We start from the raw sequence: 11,695 nt of genomic DNA on the forward strand, positions 1-11,695 counted from the left end.
GGGCGGGAGACTTGAGCATTTCTATTCTTTGCATTTTTATCATACACCTCTTAGAAGCGAGTGGATATCTTACCATTGCACTTCACTATGCCTATCTCATGAAAAATATCTTATGTCATGAAGCGACATTCTGAACTCCTTCCATGCTACCAGTCCTGTTTCAATCATGTTTAGAAATACATTGATATCCATTGAAACATAGCCGATGAGCTAAAAAATAAAGAACATTTCCCGAACCGATAAATCTCAACTCCATCGCAGTGCAAGGCCCGATATCAGTTTTGTCAAACGCCAGAAGACAACATCCAGCTGGAAGCGCACCCACGCCTCTCCTCTCCACATCACTCAGCGCATGTGAACATAAAATAAATACCGCTGCCGAATCTGAGCAACATCATAAACGATGTACTCATTGTACTGCAAGTACACATGCGCATCCTCCCTTTGCACCGACCCAACACCCACATCCGGAATCTTGACCCCCTCCAAATTCCCATTCACAACGCCCGCATCCTTCCAACCACCGGGGATATCACGACCCATACCCAACGTAGCAATCTTCCCCTCACTCTTCGCATTCTCCCCAGCATGGTAGTCGCTACGGGCGAGTTCGAACATGGGAGCACCCAGCTCGGCGTCGCAGAGCAAGAGTAAGCCCGTGTTGGCGCTGTTCCAGGCACAGCAGTAGTTGGCGGATTTACTGGATGTGTCGGCGAGGTAGACGCCCTTGCCGAACATGTAGCCGTTGACGGGGGCTTCGGGGGGTGCGATGCGGAGTCCTTGGCTGAGGATGCCGCCGAAGTTGGTGCTGCGGGAGCCGTGCCAGAGGAGGCGGCGGTCGCTGTTTTCGAGCTTCGAGAAGGGGGAGGAGGTGAAGCGGTCTGTTTCGCCTTGGCGTTCGATGCGGAAAATGTCGATTACCTGGGTTTGGTTAGTGTGTTTGGTTTGAAAAGAGGGCAAGGGGATGGAGGGAGGGGGATGTACCTGGTACTCCTGGTTGTGTGTGGCGCCGCGGGAGTTGTTCAGGTAGTCAGATAGCTCGCTGAACTCGGTTGATTCGGGGTCCACTTGGAATTGTTAGTTTGAAATCTTGTAGTACCAGGCAATATTGTACTTACGGCGTGTCATCTCCTCCATGCCCAGACTCTGGAACTGACGATCCAGCGGGTGTACTTCGTCTGCCTGCTTTGAGTCCTTCAAGATCTCGTTCGCAACATCCATATCCGTCAATGCCTCCAGAAGCTCGACTTCCTTCCGGATCATAGCGTCTGAGACCAAGACCGGGGGTCGTTGGCGGCCGAAGACATGGGGAATCAGGGTGAAGTACCGGTTGCTCAAGCTCTCTTGAGCAGGTCCAAGGGTAGTGCCATAGCGGGAAATCGCGAGGGATGGATCGACCAGCAACTCGGCCAGCTCTTTAAGCACAGAGAAACCCGCCTTAAGAGTTCTCTCGCTGAGCTTGCCCAGGGGGAGCTTCTGGGCATCGTAAGACATCGATGCCAGTGCGGAATTGATGTGTTGCTGGTTGAAGATGAAGGCCATCAGGTCCTGGATTGGCTTCTCCAGCTTGCTCTCCACAGGGGGGCTGTCATCGGTGGGCTCCTTCTTGACAGCCTTCTTTTCCTTCTCCTTTTCGGCCTCTTCGTCGTCCTCTTCATAGTTGCGCTCGAGGAAAGTGTACTTGTTATTCCGAGGAGTGCTGAGACGGTCTTTCCATGCAAGACCGCTCTTGTCCTTGAATTTCTTTTCAAAGTTCTTCTTCGCGCTGTCTAGGGAGCCATCGCCAAGGCATGCAGACTGGCCGTTCTCACCGACGCGTCCCCAGCGGGTCCAGGCCACGAAGTTCTTGGTATCCGGAGTAGTCAGGATCTGAATGCGGTAGAACTTATTGTTGTTGGCAGTGGAGTTTGTCTGGTTCAGAGTGGCGTCCCAGATCAAGTTCGATTTGTCAATGTAGACCTGGGGATCTGTTCGGAACTGTCAATATTAAGAATCAAGGTAGCAAAGCTGGTCACTCACTCTTGAAGTTGGGCTTCTCGTAGATGAAATTCTCATCCACGGGGACAACCACAGATTTGGAAGAAGCTTTTTGCGAACTCTTCAGCTTCTTGGTGACCTTGGCCTTGTCTTCAGCTTCATCTTCATCATCTTCATCTTTGATGGCCCGCTTTTTATCAGCTTTTGTCGCAGACGCAGACTTGGCGCCCTTCTTGACGGCTTTTTTGTCATCCCCATTGGCGTCCTGGCCGTCGGCATCATTGGAATCCTTGTCGGCGGCCTTTGTCGCAGCTTTGCGAGTTGGCCTCTTTACATTTTGCTTGGTGTCATCGGCTCCATCAGCAGCAGCGACATCAGCGGTAGTGCCCGCATCTAGCAGATACGGCTTTTCAGCAATGGGCTTCTTCTTGGCCGCTGATTCCACTAGCCAGTCAATCGACACAATTTGACAAGTGGCAGAGTTGGAAGCTGCTTGGTCTAGAATCAATCTGTCAACATCAAAATCTCCAGGACAATAAACTGGTAAATTAAATTGTCAGGTCAATGCTCACATTTGGTACCCTTCTTCTCAACATCCTTGGGCGTAGTAATCAAGTGAGTACACTGATCGGTAACCGAAGAGCTAAACGTAGCACCATGCTTTTCCACGAGAGCTTTAATATCAGCTGCAAGGAGAAAACACGGAAAATCAGCCTCATCTCCACTTTTCGCGTGGGGTCAGTCGGTATCCCCCGAGACCCGCGCTCAGCTCCTTACCCTGCTTGTAGCCCGGAAAAGTGCCACTGACGGCCATGACCGTATTTTTGAATGATCGAGGAGCCATTGTGTGTGTGTTCAAGAAAATAGCGACAGGATGTATGGGGAAATAAAGTCAGGTTGGGGGGAAAGGGGGAGATGAGATGGCCAAGGCCGAGGGAATACGAGGGCGTGTGGAGTAGCGTGGTCGAAGGGTGTTGAGAGAAAAGCTGAAACTCCAACGCTATGCACCAAGTACCAGACCGTGAAGGAGGAAGAAGGAAAGATGCGATTGATGCAAGAATATTAGAGAGAGAAAGAGAAAGTGAGTTGAGCTCGTCGGCTTTTTAAGTGTCAACTATGAGACATGCGGCAGTGTTGTTGGCCTGAAAGATCAGGCTGTTAGGGGCTGCTGCCTGGCCACTTGTCAGGCAACACCCGCCAAGTGGAGACCAACCAGAGCAACTTGGGGATAGAGTGTAGGCATCAGCTCATGTGGGGAACTCTCGAGCCATGAGGATTGGCTTGTCGAATTGTCCAGTTGGAATGGCCTTTTTGCTTTTAAGGATATGAAGCTACTCAATACGGTATTCTCTTTGACGAATTCTTTAGCTCTATGATAATGTTACGGTAATTTACACATATTACCTCCAGCTTTGCTCACGGAAAGAGGTAAAATAACTATTTTGTTGTATTGACCCTATATTCGTAAGATATACCTCATCGGGAAGTATAATATACTTCTATCAATCCCTTTCTGAGCGAGATTTGTGCCATTTGGTAGGAGCGACTCGGTTCATGACCAGATTATTAGTGTATCTGCTGCAAAAATTGGAGAAATGTCCAGGGGTGAAGCATCATTCGGTGAATGAGCTTGTTTGTTTCTGAGGAACTTCCTTATGGGAACTTCCTTGATCACCTATCAAACGATCCCTGGCCACGGTCGCTTGATTTCTTCTTCTTCATTCTCCCTACAGACCGAGTCGGATCTGGGTTGACTGAATCGTCGCAATTTCCCACTTTCCTGTCCAAGGTCTACACAAACCCTTGTTCCGACGTTCGGATACCCATCCTGTCACCATGTTCCCACGCATGATGCGCGCCGCTCTCACCAGGGCAATGATAGCCACTGGACTCAAATGTGAGTATATGATACCGGCAAAATCAGCGAGGTTAAGCTAACAGACTCCCGAATTCCTCAAGCCCGACAATGGTCTCCAAACATGTTCACCATAGCCAGCCAGGTTCCGGTGCAAGGTCAACGACTGAAGCATGCCCTGACCGCCAGTGGACAAGTTCGAAAGGACGCCGCTCTACCTAGCGAGGAAGCATCAACTAGCATGGTCCAATATGCCCTGTTGGTGACCCAAAGGTTAGCTGTTTTTGCTACAAGAGCTGACGAACGTGGTGGATGTTCAGGACCACCCTCGATAAAGTCGCCAACTGGATTCACGAGAGCTCCCTCTACCCGATGACCTTCGGCCTTGCCTGCTGCGCCGTGGAGATGATGCATGTCGCCGGACCGCGGTACGACGTTGGTCGACTGGGCCTTTTGTTTCGTGCTTCGCCGCGCCAGTCAGACCTTATGATTGTCGCAGGAACCCTCACCAACAAAATGGCACCAGCACTTCGTCAGGTCTACAACCAGATGCCTGAGCCACGATATGTCATCAGCATGGGCAGCTGTGCAAACGGTGGCGGATATTATCACTACAGCTACTCCGTTGTCCGAGGTTGCGATCGAGTTGTGCCTGTTGACGTCTACGTTCCCGGATGTGAGTGGCATATCCCCCAGCTTATATATGGTACATGTTGTGCCCGACTGACTATTGAACACATTGAAAGGTCCTCCAACTGCTGAAGCCTTGGTTTACGGAATATTTCTGATTCAGAAGAAGATTCGGGGGACTCGGGTAACGCGTATGTGGTACAGGCGTTAGGTTTGGAGGACGTGGGTTACGACTTTATGCAGAATCTGGATCCTTCCGGTGCCCTCTTGCCACAAACGGCGTGCGATCATATCTCTAGAGGTGGGCATTCCATATCATATGTAGCTTGAAATTTGGAATGGGTCAAAATCCTCTTCTTTAAACCTTTAAACTCATTGCTTTTAGGGCAGCAAAGACCGAGATCGGAGACTTAATGGATAGCCACTAACTGATATAAGTCTAAGCACATCGGACCAGCATCAAGTGAGTCAGTATTATGGCTTTGTGTTGGACCAAAAATATCTCCCGGACTGAACTACACCTGCTTTGTACACATTGCTACTCTGTACTAATGGCGCAAATCCAACCAACAGTGTATTCTTTAGGGACAGACATAGTTGACTCATGAAGACAGCAAGTGTGACCATGGGTATATAAGAAAGAGGGGATTTTGGAGAGGAGACAAAGGTCTTGGAGGGGAGATGGAAGCAATACGTTACGAGCCTAGGAAATGCTTTGCCCCGCGACAAACACGCAACGGCGGGGGTACGTGTTCTCTAAGCGGAGCGCGAAGGCTGAGTTTTGTGGGCCTACTTCTACGTATATACACTAGTAGACAATCAGATCCGCTAGGATCTAGTGGCTACGGAATACTCACGTTAACACCATTCGCAGACTAGCATAATATTCTTTGCCCCATGATTAGGTGAAGAACCACGCTCGGTCTTAGACGAATGGATGGCCCCCAAATAGCAATGAGCTGTCATTAGCTAATATAGTAATTGTGCTTAGTGGAGATTGCAAAACCCGAAGACTTGAAAACCCTACCTGTTTGTGAGCCGTACCTAGAGGAAGCGATGGCGTCGGCAGCGATTAAGGAGTACGGGATTGCGGTATGGGTGAACAGGCGCTGAACGACCATTATGCAAACCCGCAGAATCATGACTACGGGTCGCTCACCCCGATGCTCAGGGAGCATGATCATGTCGAAACGGTTGTCAGATTTCCGCCGAGGGTAGTGGGCTCTAGACTATAGGTAATCGTACGTGAAAGGGGCTAGATTGAGGTTAAGTTAATTCAGTGAAGTTAGATTGCGGGCACAGGAACATCTCTCTGACACCCGGGACATAACGTCATATTTGTTTTGTTTGCACCGCGATCTTCCGGATTTCATGAATTCTGCGTCAGCTCGACAACTATTCCTAATTAGGATGAGCAAGAGTACTATTTAGTCCATCTCTGCAAATCCAATCTGGGATGCTCCGTTGCCTTGTTTCGAGAAGATCCGTTTGATAGCATCAGCTCCTAATGTAAGATTGCACGATGTGGATCTGAAATACTGATTAGTATACACAACTGCGACCGTTATTCCGCAATATTAGGTCGCCCCTAAACTCCGTTTAGTCATCATTTCTGGTAACTAACCTAACTAACTTAGCTAGTTAGAGATTAGACAGATTAGCATGTAAGCCTCTTGAGAAACCCTCTATATTTTAATTGCGGCTGCGCCTTAATCGAGGGGAGACCATGTACTCAACCAACTACTATTGTGGGGACCCACTGGACAAAAGTATGTACAGTATAGGCGGGGCACAGTAATTGTTACGATTCGTAGATGCAGAAAGTCTTGCGAACGAACTGGCGAGAAGTGTTTGCATGGGAGTTGCCGAAAAGGGAGGGCCATATAAAGGCAATCCCTTTGGGTGGATTAGAATCTTCCTTCTCTTCTTCTTTCTCTAGATTTAGTTGCCTCGTTTAAACAGTACCGAATTGATTCATAATCTTTTCGCTTGACCGTAACATACAACTAAATCTCACCCTTTATCTTTCCTTCTAGTCACTGGCTGAGCGAAGAGACGCGTACATACGTGCTCTCTAGCTACCTAGTGACTACACCACTCAACCGAACGAACCTACGAAGAACCGTTGCACCAAGATGGCTAGCAACGTGACCGAACGCCCCCGCCGTGGTGGCAGAAGATCCCTGACCCTCGATGAGCAGCCCGACGCTGAGAAGATCGAGGTGACCGATACCGACGAGCTGATCCGTTGGATCCAGAAAGACCCCGAGACCGCATGGAAGGTCTTGTGCAACCGCATGAAGGATATCGAAGACCTGAAAGGCCAGATTGCTGCCCTGACCGCCGACCACCAAGAAGAGATCGTCGACCTCCGTGAGCAGATTGTCTCAATGACCGAACGAGAGGATTCCGTTGCCCGTGACCAGCAGGTGGAGGAGGAGTACGCCCGAATGCGAACTGAAACTGAAACCCTCCGGAAGGAGCGTGATAGCCTGTTGACCGTGATGAATATGATGCGAACCGACGATAACCGTGTGTTGCGAGAAGCCTCGGTGACCCCTTCTACTGCTGGTAACAGGAAGTCAACCAAGATGCCTGACCCTCCCATGTTCAACGACGGAAAGGATGTGAAGTTCAAGGATTGGAAGACCGAGATGAAGCGTAAGCTTCTATTGAACGAGGACCACTATCCAACTTCTGCCCACCAGCTCGCGTACGTGAGTAGTCGCTGCGAAGGAAAGGCACTCCGACACATCAACCCCCGAATGCAAGAAGACGCTACCGCCGCGTACCGAACTGCGCAGGACGTTTTCGACCACCTACAGAGTGTCTTCCACGACCCGAACCATCAGCAAGTTGCCCGTGACGATTACCTCGCCCTAAAGATGGAGCCTAAGCAGGATTTCGGTGATTTCCTGGCCGAATTTACCTACCTTGCGGAGGAGGCCGAACAGCCTGTGGATCTTCGAAAGCGTGATCTGTACCGGAAGCTTCCTGCCCTCCTCCAGAACCAGGTGATGATTGATGCAGGTCAAGGCTCTGTTACCCTTGAAGAGTTCGTGCAGAAGTGTCAGATTGCTGCCCGTTTAATTTCGCAGCAGATCGCCAATCGTGCAAGTAACCGTAACCCGAACCGTACGAACCCTTCGAATCGTACTCCAAGCGACCCACAGAACTCGAAACCCTCAAACCGCCCTGATGACAAGGAGAAGGCTACCCTCCTAAAGGAAGGACGTTGCTTTGTGTGCCGCGAACAGGGCCATATCTCTCGAAACTGCCCCACCAAGAAGTCCACCCCCATAAGTGCTGCCGCCGCCGCCGAACCGAAGCGAAAGGATTCGAATTTGAAGAAGACGGACGACCTGAAAGCCGCGGAAGAGAACGATAGCGATTCGGGAAAAGAGTAAACCTGGGGCAAGTCTCCATCCCAGGTTCGATGGTGTCAAAGGTGGATTTACGGAAACTGTTGTCCTCTGCAGAAGATAGTTTAACCTTTCAAGCTAGAGTAGCTATCAATGGACGAACAGTGAGCGTTTCTTGCCTTGCAGATACCGGAGCAGATGGGTATATCTTTATCGACTACGACCTTGTGAAAACAATGATTAATGGCCTAGGCCTACGGACCAGAAGACTCCCCCGAGAGTGTCCGATCACTGGGTTTGACGGATCCTTACGAGAACCGATTACCCACGCAGTGAAACTCTCGTTGATGATTGGTCAGCGCGTACAACAACGTCAGACTATGTTGGTGACGGATCTTGGAAACCATGACCTGATTCTCGGAAGGATATGGTTCGAAACCTATAGGATACTTCCTGATTGCAAGAACCGAAGGCTTTTGTGGCCAGACCAGCCCTCGCTACAAGACCAGGTAAAAACTGGCATGGTGAAACCTATCCCGAGGCAGATCCTGAAGCGACCACTAGTCAACGATCTCCACCAGAAGGACGCAGACCGGAGAGACCAGTTAATAGAAGACCAGATCGTGAAGGAATCCCGAAGAACGATTCGAACAACCTATGGAGCCTCCCACCAAGAAGACTCAGTGGGCAAGATGAACCGATCTCTCCGAGACGAGTTAGTTATTTCCCAGAAGAAGAGACTTGAGGTCGACGATCTTCCCCGGAAAGGTATCGAGATTGCAGCGATCGGAGGAGTCGGCTTCCACCGTCATATGCAACGTGAAGGAACAGAGACGTTCGTAACCTCGATAGCCCAGATTGATCGAATTCTCGAAGAGAAGCAGAGCCCAGAACATGCACTAGAAGCTGAGGAGATTCGTGCGCGTGTCCCAACTGCCTATCATCAGTTTATCGATGTCTTTTCTAAGATCGATTCAAATACTTTGCCACCACTGAGAGGTAGTCCCGATCACAGGATTGAACTCGACGGATCTGTCTACTTGAATTACTGTCCCTTGTACAAAATGAGTGAAGAAGAACTACGCTTTGCTAAGGATTACATCACGCAAAACCTCGCGAAAGGGTTTATAGTACCCTCCACAGCACCGTACGCCTCACCAATCCTAATGGCCATGAAACCAGGTGGAGGCCTCCGATTCTGCGTGGACTACCGGAAGTTAAACGAACTGACTAGGAAAGACCGTTACCCTATCCCTTTGATTGACGAACTACTACAAAGAGTAGGGAGGGCAAAGCGGTTTACCAAGTTGGATATCCAGCAGGGTTTCCACAGAATTCGGATGCACCCGGAATCCGAAGATTTGACGACCTTCCGCACTCGATATGGTTCGTATAAATACAAAGTGATGCCTTTCGGATTGACGAATGGACCCGCGACCTTCCAACGATACATAAACCATGCCCTCGGAGATTATCTGGACGACTTCTGCACCGCGTTTATCGATGATATCTTGATCTACACAGAGGGTGACGAGCAGCAGCACGTTGAGCACGTTAGAAAGGTCCTAACCAGATTGCGAGCTGCAGGCCTACAGGTAGCTATCCAGAAGTGTGAGTTCCACACTATGGAGACGAAGTTCTTAGGCTTTATTATCGGAACGAGCGGCATTCGCGTGGACCCTGCCAAGATTGAAGTGATCGACGCATGGCAGTCGCCGAGTACAGTCAGAGGCGTGCAATCGTTCTTAGGAATGTGCAACTTCTACCGTCGATTCATCAAGGACTACAGTAAGATTTCCAGGCCTTTACACCGATTAACCAGGAAGGAAGTGCAGTTTAAATGGGACGACGCGTGCCAAGCAGCCTTTCAGAAGCTAAAGCACATGCTGACGACCACGCCCGTACTGGCACACTATGACCCTTACGCACTCACGCAGATCGAAACCGACGCCTCGGATGGTTGTTTAGGCGCTGTTCTTTCGCAGAAGGGAGCGAACGACGGTTGGCATCCAGTGGCGTATTTCTCAAAAACCATGAATCCTACGGAGCAGAGCTACTACACCCACGATAAGGAGATGCTGGCGATTATCCGCGCACTGGAAGAGTGGCGAGCCGAACTGGAGGGCTTACAACGTACAGATCGATTTAATATCTGGACTGATCACCAATCCCTCCAGTATTTTATGACTACTCGAATGCTGAACGCAAGACAAGTACGCTGGGGAGAGTCCCTCTCACGGTTTCACTTCCAAATCCGCTACCGCCCAGGGAAGGGCAATGTGGTGGCCGACGCACTGTCTCGAAAGGACCGACCGACCGGCCAGCGAGCCGAACAGATCCTGTTACCCCGAGAAGCACTAGAGCAGGGTACCCATCCAGATGATCCACTGCCCGTGGAGCTCACCCCCGTCTCCTGCGGACTTACGGGATCATTTGCTCCTAACGGAGCTAGTCCAGCGACTCCGAGACACACCGAGATTTTGAAAAGAACGGTGTTATCCCCGGTGGTCGAAAGGGTGATATCAGCGAACCGCACAAGCGAGAGTCTTCTCGAATATCGTGACTTAGTGCATTCTGATCAGAAATGGACGATAGAAGAAGGACTACTGCTGTATGAAGGGAAGCTTGTAGTTCCCGACGAAGGCGACCTACGCGCACGATTACTAGATGAAATCCACCGACAACCGTCAATCGCTCATCCCGGAATCGAAAAGACGAAGCGTATGCTTACAGCCAGATACCACTGGCCAGAGATGATTAACGACGTGAAACGATATGTGGATAACTGCCAAATCTGTAAGCGGACGAAGGCATGGAGAGACCGAACCCCAGGATTACTACAACCCCTACCGATCCCTGGAAGACCGTGGCAACATCTCACGATGGATTTCCGCTCGTTCCCGAAAGACCGCAGAGGATATGATACCGTCTGCGTTTTTGTGGACAGACTGAGCAAACGGCCAATTTCGATACCTTGTCACGAAGATGTTGATGCAAAGGAAACAGCCCGGTTATTCGTGGACCATGTCTATCGATGGGTAGGATTGCCAGAGTCGATTGTTTCCGACCGAGGGCCTCAGTTTGTATCAGGATTCTGGAAGGAGTTCTGTCGAATCCTCGGAATTGAAAGAAAACTATCAACTTCTCATCACCCCCAGACGGACGGTCAAAGCGAGATTGTGAATCAGTATATGGCACAGCGACTACGACCTTTCGTGAGTTACTACCAAGACGACTGGTCAGACTATCTTGCAATGATAGACTTCGCTTTCGCAGCTTTACCCCAGGAAACGACGGGAGTCTCACCCTTCTTTGTTGAACGAGGGTATGAACCCCGGGTGTCCTTTGATTGGAAACCGGCGGAAGCCTTGGACTGGCTTAGTCAAATTGTACCTCGACAAAGGAACGAGTCGCAGAACGAAGAAGCAAGCGATTACACCAACAGGATGCAGGAAATATGGGAAGATACGCAGAGAAAAGCTACACATGCGCAGGAACGTCAGCGTCAACAGGCGAATCGGCACCGTAGGGCAGAGGATTTCGGTGTTGGTGACCGAGTATTTGTGACGACAAGGCACTGGAAACTAGACCGACCAGGTAGGAAACTTGCAGACCAAGCAAGTGGACCTTACATGATCGTGGAGAAGGTTGGTAATGCGTACAAGCTAGACCTCCCAGAATCGATTCGTGTGCACCCAGTTTTTTCGGCAGAGAAACTCCGATTAGCGGCACGAACAGAACCGTTGCCTGGGCAACTACAAGACCCGAAACCCCCGGAAGTCGTTGACGACGAGCCTGAATGGGAAGTCGATGAGATCGTGGCAGTGCGCCTACACTACCGAAAGCTTCAGTACAAGGCGAAGTGGATCGG

The 11,695-nt window shown here is 50.2% G+C and overlaps 2 protein-coding genes across 2 annotated transcripts; one reads left to right on the forward strand and one right to left on the reverse strand.

The window, feature by feature from the left end:
* Nucleotides 1–345: 345 nt before the first annotated feature.
* On the reverse strand, nt 346–2,821 carry N7496_012331 (uncharacterized protein; the record flags this gene model as incomplete). The annotated part of the gene is made up of 6 exons (XM_056705244.1): nt 346–921; nt 985–1,067; nt 1,119–1,967; nt 2,020–2,475; nt 2,550–2,663; nt 2,755–2,821. 6 exons carry the CDS (start codon nt 2,819–2,821, stop codon nt 346–348), a joined length of 2,145 nt encoding a protein of 714 aa, XP_056549142.1.
* Nucleotides 2,822–3,813: 992 nt separating this feature from the next.
* N7496_012332 (NuoB/complex I 20 kDa subunit family protein) lies at nt 3,814–4,761 on the forward strand (the record flags this gene model as incomplete). Its single annotated transcript, XM_056705245.1, has 5 exons — nt 3,814–3,874; nt 3,937–4,105; nt 4,153–4,508; nt 4,579–4,653; nt 4,706–4,761. The coding sequence occupies 5 exons, from the start codon at nt 3,814–3,816 to the stop codon at nt 4,759–4,761; spliced, it is 717 nt and encodes a 238-aa protein (XP_056549143.1).
* Between the last annotated feature and the right edge of the window lie 6,934 nt (nt 4,762–11,695).

Source organism: Penicillium cataractarum (genome assembly GCF_028827025.1).
Source record: "Penicillium cataractarum strain IBT 29864 chromosome Unknown utg000010l, whole genome shotgun sequence".
NCBI lineage: Eukaryota > Fungi > Ascomycota > Eurotiomycetes > Eurotiales > Aspergillaceae > Penicillium > Penicillium cataractarum.